The 22,690-nt window shown below is 32.5% G+C and overlaps 2 protein-coding genes across 2 annotated transcripts; one reads left to right on the forward strand and one right to left on the reverse strand.

Moving 5' to 3' along the window:
- Positions 1-2,121: 2,121 nt before the first annotated feature.
- LOC101262595 (uncharacterized) lies at positions 2,122-5,132 on the reverse strand. Its single transcript, XM_004234458.5, has 2 exons — positions 4,222-5,132; positions 2,122-2,980 (listed from the first exon to the last, which is right to left on the reverse strand). The coding sequence occupies exons 1-2, from the start codon at positions 4,974-4,976 to the stop codon at positions 2,326-2,328; spliced, it is 1,410 nt and encodes a 469-aa protein (XP_004234506.1). The 5' UTR covers positions 4,977-5,132; the 3' UTR covers positions 2,122-2,325.
- A 7,476-nt stretch (positions 5,133-12,608) lies between these two features.
- On the forward strand, positions 12,609-22,321 carry LOC101262895 (protein PIN-LIKES 7). Its single transcript, XM_010319374.4, is given in 11 exon segments — positions 12,609-12,761; positions 12,763-12,849; positions 13,065-13,144; positions 13,617-13,741; positions 18,986-19,107; positions 19,491-19,658; positions 20,454-20,546; positions 20,667-20,767; positions 20,920-20,972; positions 21,457-21,642; positions 22,066-22,321. Coding segments are annotated over 11 exon segments (1,188 nt in total). The 5' UTR covers positions 12,609-12,713; the 3' UTR covers positions 22,191-22,321.
- Positions 22,322-22,690: the final 369 nt, after the last annotated feature.

The following is a 22,690-nucleotide window of genomic DNA, read 5'->3' on the forward strand; positions in this document are numbered from 1 at the left end:
CCCCCCTCTCCCCCACCCCACCCCCAAATTTGCCTTTTGCAAGAATGCAATTATTTTTGAGATATTTGTCCACCAGGATTTTGAAATACTAAAAATAAACGCGGACATAAGTTCAATTTCAGAACATTGTACCATAAAAAATTCATACACTAAACTTGATGCTTTATAACACATAATTTGTGCCTTGAGAATTTTTATAAACGATGTCACCTTTAAAATTGGACTATATATGTCCTAAATCATTCAGATTTTTCCCAATCTGATACAAGTAGGACAACATTTTTAGAGAGTCCAAGCAACAAAATCAGCAAACTCAATTAACAAACAAAAGGGAAAAGAGAACATTCACCAAGATTAAGATGACAAAAATGCACTGCAATTAACCAGATGCCACAAATGGATGGAGAAGATATTGTTCTAAAAGGAAATGTTTACAGCATAGTTCTACATGATGTACAAAGATCCAGTTCTTTAGTATAATAGCTAATTGAAAAGAATAATCCAGACAAAAATCTGGCACAACAGAGCCAAAACAAGACAAGTACTCTTTTTCTTTTTTTTTTGATAATCGTGGTGTCTGAGCCAGCTTGCACACAACTCGACTAACTCCAGAGGATACCTGCTACCTCCCATCAACAATAGCAATAGACACAAGCTAACTCTATGGGAAAGAAATAACATAGTGTTTTGTCTCTGCTAGGATTTTAACCTGAAACCCCATGGTTCTCAACCCACTTTGTTGACCACTACGCCACACCCTTGGGTGTGCGGTATCCATTTTCTTTTGAACTATATGCATTATTTGACAACATTTCCATTTATTACTTCCAAAAAGCTCTATAAAAAGGAAAGAAGTGTTTCGATGGATTTTAGAGTTTAGACATAAAGACATGCCTCATGTTGTCAAGTAACTTTTCAGCATAAAAGTATGAAGGATTTGACACAACAATCAGTTTGAAATTAGATATAGTCTCACACTTGTGTTCGTTTTCTTTCATCAAGTCACCAATGAAAAGCTACACTTATACAACAGATATCATGTAAGTGTTCATAAGATGAAACAACAAATACTATCACAAATTCAGCAGCTAGTAGTATAACATCATCAATGGAGATAAAGGACGAAAAGTGTAACCCGTGGGTATGCAAGATTCACTGCTCAGCAATAGAGCTTCAAGTTGAATAACAAGATGGTATACAATTTTCTCCCTAACGTATAGTTCAGATCATGAGCCAATGTTAATTGTAGGAACTAATGTCAGAATTATGAACCCATGTACAAGATGCTAAGCCAAATTGAATCCAACACACATTATAACTCTGTTCCACAAGAACCTCATGGACCATGTTTCATCACGAAATAGCAAACGTGTGTCTGGTACACAAGTTTTAGGATGTCCTTTGAAAACAAAACAGAATAACATCTTTTAATTCTTCTTTCATGACTGAAATCTAGTCTTCCCAATATCTAGAAAGTAAGAAGCATTCAACCTTTCAGAAGGTTAAGTGGAAACGAGATGAATACACAAAGCTTAAAGAAGGGAAAAGTATTTCTCTTTATAACTTTATTCACCCCACTCTACAGTCTCCGGATCTGAACCTCTTCTCTCTTGCTCTCTCTCCGTCGCCACTTTACTATCACCAAACCATCCCCACGAGGATTGATGATAAGCATACACTTCTGTGTCTCTTGTTTGTCAATATAAAGACAAAACCCAGTCCCTCTTGACTTGCATTTGAAATGCACTCACTTCTCATCCATTCCCCAAGAATACCTCACCCACACCTGGACTTACTGAGTACTTGAAAAATTATTCTATCTTGTTTGCCTTTCTCCCTCCAACCCTTTCCCATCTGAAAACATTAGGAGACCCAGGTGAACAAATAAAATCTTTTGATAAGCTACCTCATTATCCCATATCCTTCCCCTTCATCAGGACTCTTTCTCTGCATCCTAATCCTCTCACTCTCTCTCTCTCTCTCTTGCATACCTCATCTCGTATTCAAATAGAAAATCAATCTCCAAATTTCTCCACAAATCCAAAGCTCGCCTAATTGTGTATCATCTATGTGTCTAATGTTCTAGCACACATAATTAGCATATGCCTTCAGGTAAAGATATACAGAAAAATAGAAGCTGATGCACTTCCTTTTTTTACTGATAAGTAAACGAGAAAAAAGAAACCGGGGGAGGGAACTATATTCAAGTAACACAAAGGTCAGAAAACATAAATGAAAGAGAAGAAATCATCAAACAAGAACCAGGTAACTAAATACTTGGCCAAAGCTAAGTTGCAATCTCCTGAATCCCATGTCGAGAAGGTTTTAGGACACCATTGCAGCAGTTTCATCTTCTTCGGCCTCTCCGGCTGGCACTTCGTTAAACATATACTGGCTCTGATACTCCATCAAGTACTGTGTGGATCTCTTCACATCATAAAACAGATTATAGACTCGAGTAATATCTTCCACTTCAACAGCCTTCCCTTTGCGCTTTTGGCAGGCCAATGCTGCAGAAGTGATAAGATGGATGGCGTATCTCAAAGAAGTATTAACCCCGATCTTGGTCAATAAAACTTTTGCATCCTCAGACATTTCTACATCCTCCTCTTGGCATCTGATGTCCAGGATTTTGCGAATTTCTTCCTCTTTGTAAGGTTGTGTAGAGATGATGAGCAGGCGATCAAGAAAGTCAATTGGAATCCCGTGTGGGGATCTGTAGTTTGTTCCCCGGATTGTAGTAATGCCTCTATTTGTAGCAACAACCAATATAGGTGCCATGTCATTCTCCAGAGCTCGGTTTAGGAAAGAGAAACACTCAATGTCAAGCATATGTACTTCGTCAATGAAGAGGACACCGGGCACAATCTCTGCCTTCCCTTCCTCCCTCCACTCAGCAACCTTGGTATCTATTTGTTCTCTCACTTCAGCACGAATCTCACCAGTATCACCCGTAAATAGTGCTAAAAATCCCTGTGTTCTGAAATTGAGATGAGCTGATTAACATATTTAATCTAGTGAAGTAGGAAACAAGGAGATACTTTTAAGATGTCAGATGTTTTCAGAGGCAACTCCAAAACTCAAAGCATGAAACTTAAAAGTTCTGCAAATACACTAAATAGGAAAGACATGAAACTGCGGATGGCAAGTAGCATCACTAATTAGTAATCTGAATTGAAGCGGAGAAAAGGCCAAGGAAAGAGGAAGATACAAAATCTAAGACTAGTAACAAACATAAATATTTGTTAAAAGTAGTCTATCAATCTCAGCACTTAGGAAGATCAGTCTCCCATTCAAATGTTATAGTCCATCCCCCCTATGAGGCCAAAAAAAAACTACCATAAAATGCAAAAACCAACCAAACATAATGCAGAAAAGAGAGGTTAAAATACAGTTCACCAAGAGTGAAGGGATTAGCAAGAAAGAAGTAGTCATGTCAGTTCCTAGTCAAAACACACCTCATTCATTCTTTTGGCAACATTTTACTACATACATGAATGCTGTTTTTGAAGCCAAACCTGTCAAATGATCACCAAGAAAAGCTACTAAATGAATATTCATTGTATCCCCGTGCATTACTAGCAAAATATTTATGATAATATAAAAGCTAACTTAGCAAAAGTATCTTATAGGAGATGAATGAAGTAAGACTATATGGGATATAGTACTGCGCTTGACTTCTAAAACCTTTTGACAGAACACTTACTATTCCAACGACAACATACCTAGTGTACTCCCACAATGTGGGGTTTGGGGAGGTAAAGTGTACATAGACCTCACACCTACCTCAAAGGTAAGGAGGTTGTTTCCATAGACAATCGCCTCAAGGAAAAGCACTCCAAAGCAGTTCAGAAATAAAAGCAACAGAATTACAAGAATCAACCGATAATAACAAAACAGCACAGAGTAGCCGTTGACACTTACTCTTATTCCTATTAAAGAACAATTACCTAGGGTAATGCAGAAAGGAACAATTAAGTAAGCAATCATAGATAAATCAAAATCATTCCTTTCCAACAACACAACAAGTGTAGTCCTGTCAGCTCAAGGAAAAACAGTCCAAAGCAGTCCAGAAAAAGAAGTAAGGGGAGAACAAGTATCAACAGATAATAACAAAACAACAAACAGAAGCTGCAACAAAACAATATGATAATCGAGCTACAAGGAATCAAAAAAATCATTTCTTTCCATAAACACATAACATTAGCAGCAAATTAATACCTGCTATTTATGACATCGATTTCGTGAAGGGTAACGCAATGAACAATCTCCTTGCGCTTCTGCAGCTCCCCTTCAGGACATTGTACAAACTTAGTCTGAGGTCCCATAGCATCATAATCCCTCGACCTTGAAAACGACCTCCCCAACTTCGTAATCTTCCCAGAAGCCTTGTCAATAGCAATAACATCCCCACTCTGTACTTTCTCCTTCCCCAAAGCCTCAATCATCTTCGCCCCCAAATCATAAACCGTCTCCATATCAGTAGTCTTCAACGTCAGTTTTCCTGTTTTTGACGCAGCTCCAGCTACCGCCGGCCTATCAATATGTACTTCCACAACTTCACCTTCAATAACTTCAGCTTCTTCTTTAATTCTCACACCAATTGCTTTACGAAAAGCCTGCATTAACGCTTCAGTTTTCGACATATCAAGTGAATAAAGTTCGCTACCAGCAAGCATAGCAAAAGGGGTTTCTTGCCCTAACGATTTAGCCATACCCATAGCTATAGCTGTCTTCCCAGTTCCGGGTTGACCCGCAAGGAGCAGTGCACGACCCGCAATTTTACCTTGTTGAACCATTTTAACAATGATTCCGGCAGCTTTTCGAGCTGGAATTTGACCTACCATACCTTCAGAGCTTAATCGAGGTTCGAGTGAAGAATCAAGGCCAAGACCTCTGATATGAGAGTGTGCCCCTATGCGTTCTATACGGGTTAGGTCACGCATCTCTGAGATTTTCAACTCCCCCATTGCCATTGATGAAGCAGAGGAGAAAGAGAGACAGAGAAGGTAGCAAAAGAAATTAGGGTTTAGGGTTTACGGAGGATCGATCCTATAACAATAATGTAACATGAAAATCATGCGAGTAGGGTATTCAGGTCGGGTCGGTTATCCATCAAAATTCAAACAAACCAAATGAAATAGGAAAAATTGTATATAATAGCAAACTAATAACCTAAAATAAATGGACTAGCTAGGGTTTGATTTAATTGTGCTCCATAGCAAACGTTTGCAAAAAATTGTCAGGTGCCTCTCTTCCAAATATCTCGTTCGTCACTCTCTTCCAATCTCTCGCTCGCTTCCTCACTTTTGATACAAACACAAGTGTATAAAAATTGTTTCTAATTGTATAAAGCAAAGAAAATTGTATAAATACATATATTTTTGTTCCGCTCTTCCAGATCTCGCTCGCCACTCTCCCAAATCTCGCTCGCCACCCTCGCCTTTCTCGCTTATACAAATAGAAGCGTAATGTATAAATTGTGTTTCTGTTTGTGTAAAGCGTGAGAAAATTGTATATACACATGCAAGTACATATATTTTCGTCCTATACACTTATAATTATACAATAAAAATACTCCCCTGCCCAGTTTCTTTTGTCTTTCTCTCTTTCTCGTTTTATACAATTTTCAAATTCTATCTAATTTCTCTCTTTCTCGTTTTATACAATTCGATTCAATTATATATTCCTTGTCAAGTCTCTTTGTCTTTCTCTCTTTCTCATTTTATACAAATTAAAATTGTATATAATCATTCTATACACGTAAAATAATATAATTTGTTTTATACACTTCATTTTTATACAGTTCTCTGCCCAAGTGTCTTTTTCTTTCTTGTTTTATACACTTCGTTTTATACAATTTGCTTCAACTTTATATTGTATAGCGAATTATACAGTTTCTATGTTTGCTATAGAGCGCAATTATGCAAACTTTGTTATAGCATACAAATATAAATTTTTTATTTGCTATATGTAAAAGTTGCCCATCTTTTATTGTTTTTCTTCATTTTCCAACTAATCATTTTCTTTAGTTGAATTTTAATATTCATTAGAATTTGAATATTAAATATCCTTTTTGTCGAGTTTTCTCTGTTAAATAGTTTATCATATTTATCAATGTTTTTGTTATTGATTTTGATTTGTTTCATTCAGTTATTAGTGATACATAAAAATTTAAAAAAATAATTCATTCAAAAAGAAAGAAAAAAGACGAAAATTAATTCAAAAGGATATGTATTATCCTCGTACTATTTTGGATTTTATAATTTCTTTTTATATATGTACTGTAAATTATATTTTAACTTTCTAATTATATTGTTAGGCAATTCAATGTACCGAATAATATAAACTTACCGAATAATGCATAAGCTATCGATTTTGCGCCACAAATAAAAAAGAATGCATCATATCAAACAAAATCAAAATCAAAATAAAAATTGTCTAATTCTAAAAATGTAAAAAATCAACCCAAATAAAAACCAAAGTATTTAGTTTTTATGGTTTGAATTAGTTTTTACCTAAATTATGAACGTTCCTAACAATCATTTTTACTGTCATTAACAATGTCCATTATCACTATCAATCTCTATAGTTAGTCATTATCACACGTATCACTTCTATCATTATAATTATATCTAATAATAATAACTGAATTTAAAGGATGAGAAACTACAAGAATAAATAGTTTGACTAATGATACAAAATAATGATCGCGAGAATACACTTAAATATCTAGCTAACATTCTCCCTATTTCGTGTCTTTCAAAACCTCCTATCTAAGGTTTAGAATAAACTGAATTTTTATCATGTTCTGTCTAATCATTTGCTCTAATATTTTTTTATTTTATTTCTATCTCTCTTAAAATCATGCATAGTAAACCTTTTAAAATTTTGTATGGGGACGATGCAAGTAAAATAAATTTGTTAATATAACAATAAAACATATGATTTTATGATCTGCTACTATATTTAATATTTTTAAATGCATATTAAATATCATTAATAGTGAAATTGTGTTATACGAAAAATTGATTTCGATATTAATTAAAATTATTGAATTATCAATATATTTTAAAATACATAACAAATACTAATATGTTGAAACCACAATATCAAAAAAAATTGATTTCATTTTTGATATCAAATTCAAAATCTATGAGCTGGGCTTCAAAAGATAAGGCCCAATATCCAGCTCCATCTCTAAGCCCAAGCTCATGTGGCCCAATATCCTCCTTCATCTTAATTTTTGTTTTACTCTTTTGTTTGTGGCAAAGCTTCTAGCTCTAAATAATATGAATTTTGATATGAACTATTGATAAGTTCATTATTATAAATTTTAAAGGTTGCATTCGTCAAATTTAAAATTTAAAATTTAAATTTGCCTCTATCGAAATATCATGAGATTACACAACGTTTTTTTAATTTTCTATCAATTTTTTGCATTAGGGTAACCATATATAGGATCAATTTAAGGGGAAATTGCTTCACAAATAATCCTGAATTGTGTCATGTAAGTTCAATTTAAGGGAGAAATGCTCCTGTCTAACAATATTGTTTTTTATATTAAAATCTCGAATCAGAGAAATTCGATTAAAGAAAGAAGAACAATAGTAGAGGAGTTCCCTCTAATGGATATTGTACTTGACTTTAACATCAATTTGTGGAGACAATAATGAAGTTATATATCAAGGCGAGTAGTATATATTTGTAAAGTGTGGATTAATGATAAAATTCATAACTAATTAACTTTTTATAGTGATTTAAAATATTATATTTGATTGTGATATCACATGAAAGAGTTTGAGTATACAACTCAAATTTTTAATGTAATAGCTACCTAGGGGTTCATATATATATATATATATATATATATATATATATATATATATAATTACAATTATTTTTTTTAGAAAAGAGCAGCTATGTGGAGTTACAGGGTGTGCGTGCCATATAAGTTAAAATGTGTATAAAATTTTAAAAAATAAATAATTATACTGAGCGTTCACACGAGCAGAATAATTATGTATTTATTTATTTTAATTGATTGTTCTATATATAAAGGAATCAAAGAATGTTCGAACATAAGACAAATGAAGTAGATAAAATTATTAGAACTATTACTTTTATTTGTAATGTTAGAGCTTCTTCCATGACTAGGCCTTTAGTCCAGTCTTGATTGGTATAAGAGTGAAGGCGAGGTTTTATATGTATAGCGTGTAGAGGAGAGTGAGAGTAGTGTCTATTCAGGATCTAGCTAACTATCACGATCCAAATCGAGTCGTGAGTGGCACCCACATTTATCCTCCTATGTGAGCGAACCAACCAATCTAAACCCCAACATTTTCAAACATAGTAAACAGAATAAACAATGCGGAAGACTTAAAACTCAATAATAACTTCTAAAACTCAAAACTCATCATTATCCCCAAAATCTGGAAGTCATCATCACAAGAACATCTGTCCTCAAATTACTAAAGCTAAGAGTATCTAAGAAACTAAACATAAATAATAACTAGTCTATGCCAGAACTTCAAGGCATCAAGACATGAAGAAGAAGATCCAGTCCAAGCTAGAAGCTTTAGCTCACCCTGAAATCTGGTGTGATGAAGATTGGCTAGAGTTGCGGTTGGGTTGAGACGACGGTACGTTTGCTGTACTCCACAATGAACAAAAAGAAAACATACAAGTAGGGGTCAGTACAAAACACGAGTACTGAGTAGATATCATCGGCCAACTCAAAATAGAAAACAGTATATATCAGATAATATCATAAAATCAACTACAATACTCAACATGCGGCATTTACAATTACCATAACCCTTGGTCACAACACCAAGCACATCAATGAGGACTCACGCCTCCCCATCATACTCATTTGGGAAAATAGGTTCATTAAATCTGAGTATATTACCATAGTTCAAGATTCACTCTCTTTATTCCTCTTGTGTCGGAACGTGACACTCCGATCCCCCAATACTACGTGTCGGTTCGTGACACCCGATCCCCCTAATACTACGTGTCGGTTCGTGACACCCGATTCCCCTAATACTACGTGTCGGTTCGTGACACCCGATCCCCCTATTTCTACGTGTCGGTTCGTGACACCTTATCCCCCTATTACTACGTGTCGGTTCGTGACACCCGATCCCCTAACCTCATTCTTTTAGTTCATCAAGTCTTCTCTTATACCAAGGCATCATCATTAACAAGAGGTTTTCAAGATTTAGGATTCAATAGCTTCATCATGCTTATTTCATCACAATTATATCATCACATCATGCAAACACACAATTAAGCATATAGAAGGGTTTACAACACTATCCAATACATATCATTCGCTATTAAGAGTTTACTACGAATAGCATAAAAACCATAACCTACCTTCACTGAAGATTAGTAATCAAGCAAGCAAATTCTCCAAGCTTTGTTTTCCTCTTCGTTTCTCCTCTCTCTTGATCGTTCTTCTCCCTCTCTCTGTTCTTTCTATTTTTCTTATTCAAACCCTCTTTCTTTTACCCTAATTATAATTAAGTATAAAAGATGATGAATTAACCCATTAATTAATTCAAGGTTATCTCCTTTAACCCCCAAGTAATTAAATTATTAACATTAACCCACTAAATTTATTATTATAGCAGGGATAGTCCAAAATGCCCCTTAAAACATTTAACAGAAATCCGACCCAGCCTGGGATTACGCAGTCTGTGACGGCCAGTTGTGCCTGCGACGGTCCGTCCTGCTGCTTCCGTCACAAAGTTCAGAGACTAAATTTCACTAAAGGATCTGTGACGGTCCGTCCTGCCATTCCGTCACGAAGTTCAGAGAATCGATTTCAGTACCCAAATTTCAGAATTCTAAGTGTTTTGGAACGAGACCCCCTTGACGGTCCGTCGTGCCCATAACGGTCCGTCGTGGGATCCGTCGTCTCAGCCAGTTTTTCCAGAAATAAAATCTGTTGCTCAAAACGACTAAACAGGTCGTTACAGATGTTGACCGCTATGTATTGTTTCACGGGTGGTTAATGGAAATAAGCTAGTCACCTTTAAAAAAAAAGTCATTTGTAAAAGGTTGTTTGGTAGCTAATCACAAATGCGTGAATGTCTATATTATATTATACAAGTATTAATTACGTAAGATTCAGCTATTCACGTATTTGTTATTTCATCTTATATCATGTATAATATAATGCATAGATTCCTTCATAACTTATACATATATTAATTATGTAGATTTCTAAGTTTTCAATCAAACATAATGTTAATTTTCTATTATATATGCCTACCAAACGTTGTATAAGTTATATAAATATGAATAACAGCTACCAAAAGGTCTTGAGATTTGATCAATCGATGGATCTAAACTCTTCTATATTGTTTTATACAAGTATTAGTTACGTAGAAATTATTATTTACGTATTTATTTCTATCTTATATCATGTATATTATAAGACATAGATTCCTTCATCACTTATACATATATATATATTATACAAAAAATTTTAAATTATCAATCAAATACTATATATATCTATCAAATATCGTATAAGTTATATAAATATTAACAATCGAGAAATCTGAATCGATGGATCTAACTTTTGAAAAGAAAAGTGAAAAGTAACTTTTCGTATGAATAAAGAATTTGTAGTGCTTAATTCTCCAAACACATTATAAGTGATCTAACATTAATATAATAAATTATTTTTTTAAGTAGTATGATTTAACTTTTGCTTTAATAATTAATTTTTGGTCCAATTTTTAAATAAAAAGTAACTTTTTATTCTAGACTCCAGTATGGTGCACAAGCTTTTCTTTTCTTAATTAATTCAAGATATTTACAGTAACTTTTCAGAATAGTTGTAGTACTAACAAATATAAAATTTATGCATTATAAAAATAAAAAGATTTTTTGGGATGAGCTTCAGAGTGAGGTATATAAAAAAATGTTTTAAAATATAATTGAAAAGTATAAATTCATAGGACATTAAAGTTTTAAAACTTACAATAATCAGTGATGAATAAAAAAAAATGCATTAGCTATGGAATTCTATGATTCATATTTCATCATTATTCGTGGTGTTCATGAGACAAGTCATTTCACATGGAATCCATAGGCCATGATATTTATATTTATTTTCTTTCAAAAATTTTGATCATTTTATTTGAAAATCAAGTGTTTGAATATGTAAATTTTTAAATATAATTTGAAAAATATCGGAAATTCTATTTTCACTTTTACTATATAAATATTCTTAAAAAAAATCTTTATTTTTCATTTTTTATACAAAAATAATCCCACTTATATTTGATTTCATATTTAAATCACACATTTATTTTTTTAAAAATACATTTAAACAATTAAATATGGTTTATCTTCATCTTTAATTTGCTCAAAGTTAAAAAAAATTAAATACATTACGTAGTTATTAATTTTGAAATATTACTTTTAAGAGAAAAACTGATTGAATATTTCAGATAAGTTAATTAAGTTGAGTGATTTTGGCGACTTCTAAATATTAAGAGGTATAAATTTATTTATTTTTTTAAAAGAACACGTTCACATTGTAAATATTAGAGGGTTTGAGCATTTAAAAAATATGATGCTATTAAAAATAATAAATAATATTTAAAATCAAGTTAAAAAAATAACATTTCAAAATTAAAATTATGTATTTAAACATATTTTTTTTAAAATAAATTGAAAGTACATTAATATTATTAAGCGCTACAACTGACTTAAAGAGTTTTTACATTATTTATTTCTTCTAAGAGTTTCTTTTCTTCTATAAAAGGACTCTATTCATTATTATTCTCATTTATGTTCCAGGTTTATTTCTTCTCCATCTTCTTCTTCTTTCTTTCTTTTTTGATTGGTTAATAGTTAATACTATAAATAATTAAAAATAAAATTTAGAATTTAGGAAAATTTTGTTGCGTTCGACTATTTTCTTGATTTTGAATTTCTTTAATGGATTCAAGATTTTAAGTTTTTATTTTTCTAGATTTTAGGATAGCATATGTAAGATTTGAACTATATTATGAGTTCCTACAATACTAATATCAAGTAATTATTATATTAATGATAATTAAACTCTTAGCCAAACATTTTTTTCATATATATTTAAAAAAAAACTATAGATTTCACGTGAGCTAGTGATTATAATTTCTAATTGAATCATAAATGAAGAATGTATCTTGCGATTTTAATTAAATTCATTATTTTTGTTCGAAGTTGATTTATTTCACTAATTGTTATACTTTTACTAAAAAAAAAATCATTTCAACTCTTAACTAATTATATGATACTTTTTATTGAAATTATATTTTCTAACTTTAATTTATATTACTTTACACCTTATATGGAGTTTGTTAGTGGAGAGAAGCATATTATTTTATAATTGATCTATTTCCATTTATATATATATATATATATATAAAAGCATATAGTTAAAAAGAAAAGAAAGAGCATAAATGCTACATTATCTTTTGTCCCTTTCAATAAAATTATACTTAATTATTCTGAATTAATTTATTCTAAATTCTGAACTCACACTTATTCTTTTGTATAGCCTTAGTTTAGGAACTTGTCCATTCTATTAATTTTCTTTTTATTAGTTTAATTAATTAATTTTTATTTATGTTTTCAGGATATCACACTTTTATCTTTCTATAAACATAATTATATTGTTAGAATTTTCTAACAAATTAAGAAGAAAGATGGAGTTTTGGACATTATTTGAGGTGGCATCTATGCCAATATTACAAAATGCTTCTTATAAGTGTTTTAGGTGCTTTAATGGCAACTAATTATTTCAATATTCTTCACTCTGATACTCGAAAGTCCCTTAACAAAGTAAGATATATTTTTTTCATTATTTTTCCAAGTATACTATAAATTTTTTTCCAAGTATATTATAAAATATATGTTAATATTACTTGTAAAATAGTTCATGCACCACTAGAATCTATATAATTAGTTATGAAATTTATTAGTAATCCTCAGCTAATTAATTTATCGCTAAAATATTTTTAGCTAATTAAATTTTTCAATAATTTTTGTTTATGTAGATTGTGTTTGTGGTATTTACACCCTCCATAACGTTTGCAAGTTTGACTAGGACAGTCACCTTGAACGACATCATCTCATGGTACTATCAAATACTTCTAATCATGTAATATAATCTTTTTTTTTAAAAAAAAAATCATGATACTTTTTATATTTATTAATTAACTCGTTTAACTTAAATATCATGATTAATTCATATTATATTTATGATTACAAAATTTAAAAATATTATAATATTATATATATATATATATATATATATATATATATATATATATATATATATATATATATTCATTTAAAGTTATAGGATTAAAAAAGCCTCATTTTTTTTTTTAAAAAAACTTTGAGTTTGATCAAACTCTGATACATAATATTGAAATCGAGGGAATACCAACCCTTTTAGCTCGTTTAATATGAGGAATACGTGATTATGATCTATCAGGTGATTTTACTTAAATAAGTTGAAATATATATCATAAACAATAAAAATTTATATAGTCGACTCCAATCGATTTAGGCTATATCTAAACTTGTTAATTATGATCTATCAGGTGGTTTATGCCCATTAATATAGGGATAACTTTTTTAATTGGAGGAATTCTTGGATGGCTAGTTGTAAAAATACTTAAGCCAGAGCTACATTTAGAGGGACTTATTATTGCTACATGCTCAACAGGTATATATCTTCCTACGATCTTCCGTTTCATTTTACGTGGTACTATTGCGATTATTCAAATAATCAAATAAAATTTTCTTTGAGATTATGTTCATTTTTTGAGTACATTGTTATATTTTGAATTGTTAGTTATATAATACTAATTTAGAGTATTTTACTTTATTCTTTATTCTTTATGTAATTAATTTTTAGATGCAAGTTCTATTGCAAAATGATCGAAGAATATTTTCTTAAGGGGACACTGTATATGTTAGGATCAAATTCACGCACACACACTAGATGAATGAAGAACACAAGAACTTTCAAGAGAAAGAGATGAGAAATCTAGAGAGAGAGAGAAAACCCAATATTTCGTGGTAAAACCCTGTGAGTAAACTTCCACGGCGGTGAGGTATATTTATATTAATAAATCAGAGTATTTTTGGTTACAGAGAATAAATAGGAAAATCTAAAATAGAGAATAAATAGGAAAAACTAAAATAGAGAATAAATAGGAAAACCTAAAATTAATCAGACTCCACTACCTAACAATTCTCCCACTTGGAGACTGACTCAGTCATCCAAAAAATACATTCTCAAAAAAAAAATTTCTTCATCATCAACATCTTTACCGCACCGCAACATCTGTAGCAACAACTACAGAAGACCAACCGAGGTTTTACATAACCTCAGTTTCCCAACATCAACACATTTCGTCAACATGTCTGCCGGGTTCTTTGCACCCTCTATCTTCTCCAAGCACATATCACCATCCTCCACTGCCCTGCGAGTGAAATGGTATTGCCTTCTGATGTGCTTTGTCTTCGAATGATAGACTGGATTTTTCACCAACTGTATGGCACTTTGGCTATCTGAGTAGAGAATCTTCTCGCTCTGCTTCTTGCCCAATTCCTCAAGATAATCTGCCAGCCATATCATCTCTTTCCCAACTTCAGCAATTTCCACATACTCAGCTCCAGTAGATGAAAGAGAAACACACTTCTGAAGCCTGGACATCCAACTCACTGCTGTTCCACCTATGGTGTAAATGTACCCGAATGTACTCTTGCTCGAGTCAACATCCCCACCAAGATCAGCATCCACAAAACCCTGTAGAGTCACCTTGCCTTTGCCAAAACAAAGTGAAGTACTAGATGTACCTCTCAGATATCTCAGAAGCCACTTCACAGCTTCCCAATGCTCTTTCCCAGGGTTCGCCATGTACCTGCTAACAACTCCCACTGCATGTGCTATATCAGGTCTAGTGCAGACCATAGCATACATCAAACTACCAACTGCTGAAGCATATGGAACAAGTGTCATGTGATCACGCTCCTCGGCAGTCTTGGGTGACTGCTCCTTTGACAATTTAAAGTGATTTGCCAATGGAGTAGTCCTGGGTTTAGCATCATTAACCCTGAATCTGCTCAGCACCTTCTCAATATACAACTCTTGAGATAGACTTAAAGTGCCAGCAGATCTATCCCGAGAAATCTTTATCCCCAAAATCTGCTTTGCTGGACCCAAATCTTTCATCTCAAATGCTGCAGATAACCTTGTCTTCAGATTGTTAATTTCCCTCATACTAAATCCTGCAATCAACATATCATCCACATACAAGAGTAGAAAGACATATAAATCAGTGTATTTCTTGAAGTAACAACAAGGATCCTTTTCAGCTTTGCAGAATCCACTCTTGGTCATGAAGGAGTCAAAACTTCTTGTACCACTGCCTTGGTGCTTGCTTTAGTCCATACAAGCTCCTGGTGAGCTTGCACACCATGTGTTCCTTTCCTGGAACCACAAATCCTTCCGGTTGCTGCATATAGATCTCTTTGTCCAGATCTCCATGTAAAAACGCTGTTTTTACATCCATTTGCTCTAGAAGTAAATTTTCCGATGCAGCAATACTCAACAGAATTCGAATAGAGGTTAACTTCACAACAGGAGACAATATTTCAGCATAATCAATACCTTTCCTTTGTGAATATCCTTTAACAACTAAACGAGCCTTGAACCTTCTTTTGTCATCTGGTTCAGTCTTGATTCTGAACACCCACTTGTTCAGCAAAGCTCTCTTCCCTGCAGGTAACTCAGTCAACACCCATGTGTCATTCTTCTCAAGTGACCTCATCTCATCATCCATGGCTTGCTCCCACTTGATTGAATCCTCCACCTGTAGGGCCTCATCAAAAGACTCTGGTTCCCCCTCATCAGTCAGCAATAGATAGTGTAATGAAGGTGAATATCTATCTGGTGCCCTGATGGATCTGGATGATCTCCTTAACACCTGCTCAGGTGTAACTTGCTCCACTTCAGATTCTTCAGTAGGAGTTGGTTGAGTATCTGCTTCGACATCTCTGGGGTTACTCTTCTCCAACTCAACCTCAACTCCCACTTGCTTTGTAATCTCTAAAACATTCTGCTCTCTGTCCTTGTACAGGACAGACTCATCAAATTTCACGTCACAATGTCTCAGGATCTTTCTGTTCTTGTCATCCCAAAACCTGTAGCCAAACAAATCAGAACCATATCCTATGAAGTAACACTTCACAGCCTTGGCATCAAGCTTGTCTCTCTTTTCTGGATCAACATGAACATAAGCAGTGCAACCAAAAGTCCTCAAGTGTGAGTACTTGAGTTCTTTTCCTGTCCACACCTCTTCTGGAATCTTGAACCCTAAAGAAACTGATGGTCCCCTGTTGATCAAGTATGCAGCTGTGCTCACAGCATCCATCCAAAGTGTTTTGGGCAGCCCACAGTGTATCCTCATACTCCTTGCACGCTCATTCAATGTTCTGTTTATCCTCTCAGCAATTCCATTCTGCCTTGCCTTACCAGGAACTGTTCTCATCAATCTGATTCCCTCAGCTGCACAGAATGCCTTGAACTCTGATTTGTCATACTCTCCTCCATTGTCAAACCTTAGGCATTTGACTTTCAAACCGGTCTGATTCTCAACTTCAGCTTTCCACTTCTTGAAAGTTTCAAACACATCTGACTTATGCTTCAAGAAGTAAACCCATACCTTCCTGCTGAAATCATCAATAAAGGTAACATAGAATCTGGATCCTCCAAGTGATGATACTGGAGATGGTCCCCAAACATCTGTATGGACCATTTCCAACCGCACTTTCTTTGGATCTCTAGGAGTCTTTGTGAAGCTTACTCTTTTCTGTTTGCCCATAACACAGCTCTCGCAAAGACCCATATCAACAGACTTCAGACCCTCTAATGCTCCTTTTGCAACCAGCATCTTCATTCCTTTAGTAACTCTTGTGTCCAAGTCTGTTATGCCACAGACATGAATCGGAAGCACCTTCAGCAACAGCGGCCATGTTTATACACCCGCAGTGGTGTACAAGGTTCCAGATTTGGAGCCACGAGCTACTACCATAGCACCTTTCACGATCTTCCATGAACCTTTCTCAAACTCTGTTGCATATCCCATGCTATCCAACTGACCAACAGAGATAAGATTTTTCTTGATCCCAGAAATATATCTGACATCCTCCAATGTCCACTGGTTTCCCGAGGTGATCTTTATGCAAACATTCCCCTTTCCTTCAATCTCTAAGGCTTTATTGTCAGCAAGATATACTTTTCCAAAATTTCCAAATTTAAAATTTTGGAACAACTCCTTGCTTGGAGACGAATGGAAAGATGCACCAGAATCCAAGATCCATGATCCAACCGGGCTGTTCACGCTAAGGATTAGAGCATCCCCAATGTCCTCTGCTGAATTTACAGAATCATTGTCATCTCCAAATTTCTGATTCTGTTTCTTCTTTGGCTTTGTACAGTTCGTCCGAAAGTATCCTTTTTTCTCCACAGTTCCAACAAGTCACGTTTGATCTGTTCGGTGATTTTTCTCGATTCATTGATTTTGATCGACCATGTTGATTTTGGCCTTTCATCTTACTTCTCCCCCTTCGATCAACGCTGAGAGCACTGCCCGATGAATCTCCCACTTCTCTTTTGCGAATACTTTCTCTAAGAACAACATCACGGATTTCATCAAACTTCAGTTTCTCAGATCCACGGGAACTGCTAATCGCAGCAACAACAGTATCCCAAGACTCGGGCAGAGATGACATCAAAATCAACGCCTTAATTTCATCTTCGGAATTAATATCCACAGAATTGAGTTGACTCACAATCATATTGGACTCGTTTATATGATCAGAAACGGATACATTCTCAGACATCTGTAAATTGAACAATCTACGCATTAAATATACCTTGTTCATAGCCGATGATTTTTCATATATGTTTGACAGTGCCTTCAATAGACCGGACGTAGTCTTCTCCTTCACGATGTTGAACGCCACGTTTCTTGACAAAGTCAACCGGATTAACCTTAGAGCCTGACGATCCTTGAGTTTCCACTTCTCCTCCGTCATGGATTCCGGCTTCACCCCGGTCAACGGTTCGTAAAGATCTTTCTGGTACAGATAATCTTCGAACTGCATCTTCCAGAAACTGAAATCGGATCCATCAAACTTCTCGATTCCAAGCTTCGAACTATCCATCTTCTATGATCGTGTTGAATCTCCTTAGCTCTGATACCAGTTGTTAGGATCGATTTCACGCGCACACACTAGATTAATGAAGAACACAAGAACTTTCAAGAGAAAGAGATGAGAAATCTAGAGAGAGAGAGAGAGAGAAAATCCAATATTTCGTGGTAAAACCCCGTGAGTAAACTTCCACGCCGGTAAGGTAAATTTATATTAATAAATCAGAATATTTTTTGTTACAGAGAATAAATAGGAAAACCTAAAATAGAGAATAAATATAAAAATCTAAAATAGAGAATAAATAGGAAAACCTAAAATTAATCAGGCTCCACTACCTAATAGTATATTTATTGGATTCCATTTTCTTCTTTAAGAAAAATATTTTGTATATATTGTTTTTAATCTGTTTTTTATTCTATTTTCTTTATTGGTTTTAATTTTCTGATTTTGAAAATGCTCAATAAATTCTTTTGTTTCTTATCACGTTCTTCAAAGTTTTTGTTCTAAATATCTTAGAAACACAAGATGAACAATAAGTGCATGTGACCCTCATATATAGTCCAATTAAATCAAACAAATTAAAACAGAAAAAATATTTCATTTCAAATAATTTTTAAAAGATCTCAGAGACGACATGTTTAAAATTCAAATTCACACGAAATATTAGTCATTTTAACTCTCGTATCCCGAAACACGTGACCTCTAATTATGTTAAATCACCTCTAATTATGTTAAATTAAAACAGGTAATTTGGGAAACCTTCCATTGATAGTAATTCCAGCAATTTGCAAAGAGGATGGCAGCCCATTTGGAGATCAAAAAAATTGTGCTTCTCTTGGTCTTTCTTATGTCTCTTTCTCTATGGCAGTAAGTTCTTATAATAAAAGCTTAATTAATTAACTTTTTCATCATTGTAAGGATTTGTCTAGTGCAATTTATTTTTTCGATGTAACTTATAAATCACTATACTGAAGCAACATTTATTCTGTGTACGCTAAAAAAAATAACATTTATAGATTTTGATATTAAAAAAAAATCACAAAATATATTCACCTTTCCCGTCTAGCTACTGGAATTTTATAAATAGGATCTAAGAAAGATAAAGTGTATACAGACGTTGACATCTTATAAATATAAAAATATTATATTTGAAGGACTCTCAGCTCGAATCGATCTAACTAGTCATGATATATCATAAATTATTTAATTTTGTGATTTACTAGTACTAATTTTATTGATTTAATTAACAGGTAGGTGGATTCTACATATGGACATACACATACCACTTAATAAGAAGTTCCTCTGTGAAATTTAAAGCAATAAAAGCAGAAAATGCATTGAAGAAACCAAATATGGATTTGTTAGATGCAAATGAGAAGTCTCACCTTCTTCAACATAATGATACTGAAAATCAAATGGTAAGTTGGTGGTTATTTTTTTACTTTTTCGTTCGATGTCTAATGTCAGTATTAAAGTCTGATTAAGTTCAAATTTACACATTACATGACTTATTTATGAATTTTTTTTCTTTTTTACATTTTTAATAGCTTGAATGATCCAACCATCATATTATACTAATTCCACTTAATATCATCCAACTTTATATATTTGCAATATAACAATAATTAAACTGACAAAACTAGTATTATTTTATTAAAAATAATTGAGTTTCACTCATTATTAAATTTTACCATCGTTTTGATTTATGTTGTGATGTTTAATTCGATAACATAGGTTTAAAAAAGGCTTTTAAAATTTCTAACATAAAATAAATAGTAAATATTTGTGCGATCATAAATCACGGAGTACAATGAAAAATATAATGTTTTTTTACTTCTAAATACTTATGAGAATTTTTTTGGGAATAAAATAGAGTAATATTTTTATGTCATAGTAAAGTATTTGAACTTTACTCACTATTTTATTAATTATAATTTTACTGTTACACGGGATAATTTTATATCATTATTAATTTATTATCATAATTCATACTAGGTAAAGTTTAGTAACTTTAGCGCAAGTAAAAATATAATTCTAAAAAATAATCATAATCAAAATATTAGAAAGAAAAAATAGGAAGTGAGCGGGTAAATAAACGCTATTATATATAGCATGTTAATTTTGTTATGATATATTTCATTTTCGTTAGAGAAATCGTTAATAAATAAATTCACAATTTTCTGATTTATCCCATCATATTTTTAACTTGTTAGATAAAAGTATGTGAAGTATCATCATGGAGCAAAATAGCAAGGACTTTGAACAAAATTGTGGAGGAATTATTAGCACCTCCAACAATTGCAGCAGTAAGTTTTTTTAAAAAAAATAAAAAAAAATTGATATATTATTACTACATTTTTATTTTTTAATTTTTTTAACAAAGAAATTTACCCTTTTTAATTTATGACCTTGATTGATAAATTCAGATTTTAGGACTTATATTTGGTTCAATAACATGGTTGAAAAACCTTATTATTGGTAACAATGCTCCCCTTAGAGTTATTCAAGACACTGTCAAATTACTTGGGTATGTATTATAATATATTTATATGATAAATATCTTCTTCCTTTTATTTAAATTGATAAAATCAAAGAAAAAATAAATTTATTTTTTAATTTTTTTGGCAATAATGTGATTGTTCCAAATTAATAGTCCTTTTTACCTTCCTCTCAATGCAGGGATGGGACAATTCCATGTATCACTCTTATATTAGGGGGTAACCTCACCCAAGGTAATAAAAACACAATATATATACATGCGTCTTTTAACTTAGATTTACTTAGCGTATATGTCCTTCAATTGTGGGCTTACTCAACTACGCCAATCAAACTTGTATGAAGTTGAAAATAGACACACGAATTCTACGAGGCAATTCACATCGTGATATCCTAAGTGACGTCCTACTACATGTATTATGTCACGTATGTCTTGTGCTTACCAATAATTGAAGGACATATAAATGTCAGCTTAGGATAAGTTAAGGACACACATGCATAACATTTTACCTATTGTAAAGGCATAATAAATAAATGTGCATGTCCTTTAACTTGACTTCAGCTGACATTTATGGCTTTTAACTTTGAAGGTATATAAACAGACACTAAAATTTGTATAAAATTAAACAAATAAATATTTACCTTTGTTTTAAAGTTCGATATAACAACTTCCGTCCTACGTAACCTAATAATTATATTTTTTGCCAATTAACTTGACAGGATTGAGGAAGGCAAAAGTGAAACCAATGATTATTATAGCAGTGGTGTGTGTGAGATATATTTTTAGTCCTCTCATAGGAATTCTTCTTCTTAAATCTGCTTCCAAATTTGGATTCCTTACATCAGATCCCCTTTACAAATTTGTGCTCATGATTCAATATACATTGCCACCTGCCATGAATATCGGTACGTTTCAACTTATATACACTGACAATATATATATATATATATATTATATATATATATAAACCTGCCTTAGTAATTTACCTTAGTCATGTATAATATATTGTTGTAAGAACAATGACACAGTTATTTATATCACTACTGATCGTTAAAATTGTAAAATTTATATTCTAAATTAATTTTTAGTTCTATATAATTTAACATGTTATTGTAGGTTGAGAATGATGAACTCATTATAATTATGATTAAAATAATTGTAGAAACAATGACATGATTATTTATTCCACTATTGATTATTAAAATTTATACATTTTAAATTCTGAATAAATAATTTCGCATGTTATTATAGTTTATCAATTTTATTTTTTACATAACGATTGAAAAAGGTAAAGTGATTGATTATAATTATGATTAAAATGATTGCAGGAACGATGACACAATTATTTGATGTGGCACAAGAAGAGTGTTCAGTCCTTTTTTTGTGGACTTATTTGGCTGCAGTATTTGCACTTACAATTTGGTCCACTATATTCATGTGGCTTTTGTTCTAACAAATATATTGTATGATATATTATTCGATAGTCGATATATCGTACTAAACGGATTAGATATATGATTAATGTATTAAAGACGAGATAAGACATCTGGATATTAAATATTAATGTGCAATTATAATTTTTTACATCTTTTTTCTTTTTTTATTTTTTCGATATTATTATTAACTCAAGCATTGAAGTTTAAAAGTTTCAAAATTACATCACAACATGAAGTAAATTGAATGAATAAAATAGCCCAAATCTTGTTTTTAACTACTAAGCGGACGATTTTCTTGCTTTCATATTCCCCTGTTTTAACTATTAATTCATGTTTACTGTTCGGTACCATCAAAGTATATATATAATCTGATAGTATCAAAAAGATAGAAGTAGTACTTCAGTGAAAACACTACTCAGTAACTCCTTGATATATATACATACACACACACTTTGATGATGTCAAAGAAGAAGACAATGTTTCCGTGAAAAAGACTCCTCAATCGCTATTTGATACC

The sequence above is a fragment of the Solanum lycopersicum genome, chromosome 3, assembly GCF_036512215.1.
Source record: "Solanum lycopersicum chromosome 3, SLM_r2.1".
NCBI classification, from domain to species: domain Eukaryota; kingdom Viridiplantae; phylum Streptophyta; class Magnoliopsida; order Solanales; family Solanaceae; genus Solanum; species Solanum lycopersicum.

Bases quoted from the DNA above. Each gene is read 5' to 3' on its own strand.
- LOC101262595 (XM_004234458.5), bottom strand. From the start codon at position 4,976: ATGGCAATGGGGGAGTTGAAAATCTCAGAGATGCGTGACCTAACCCGT. The intron at 2,981-4,221 runs GTATTAATTTGC...TCTCAATTTCAG, and splicing joins ATCGATGTCATAAATAGCAG to AACACAGGGATTTTTAGCAC.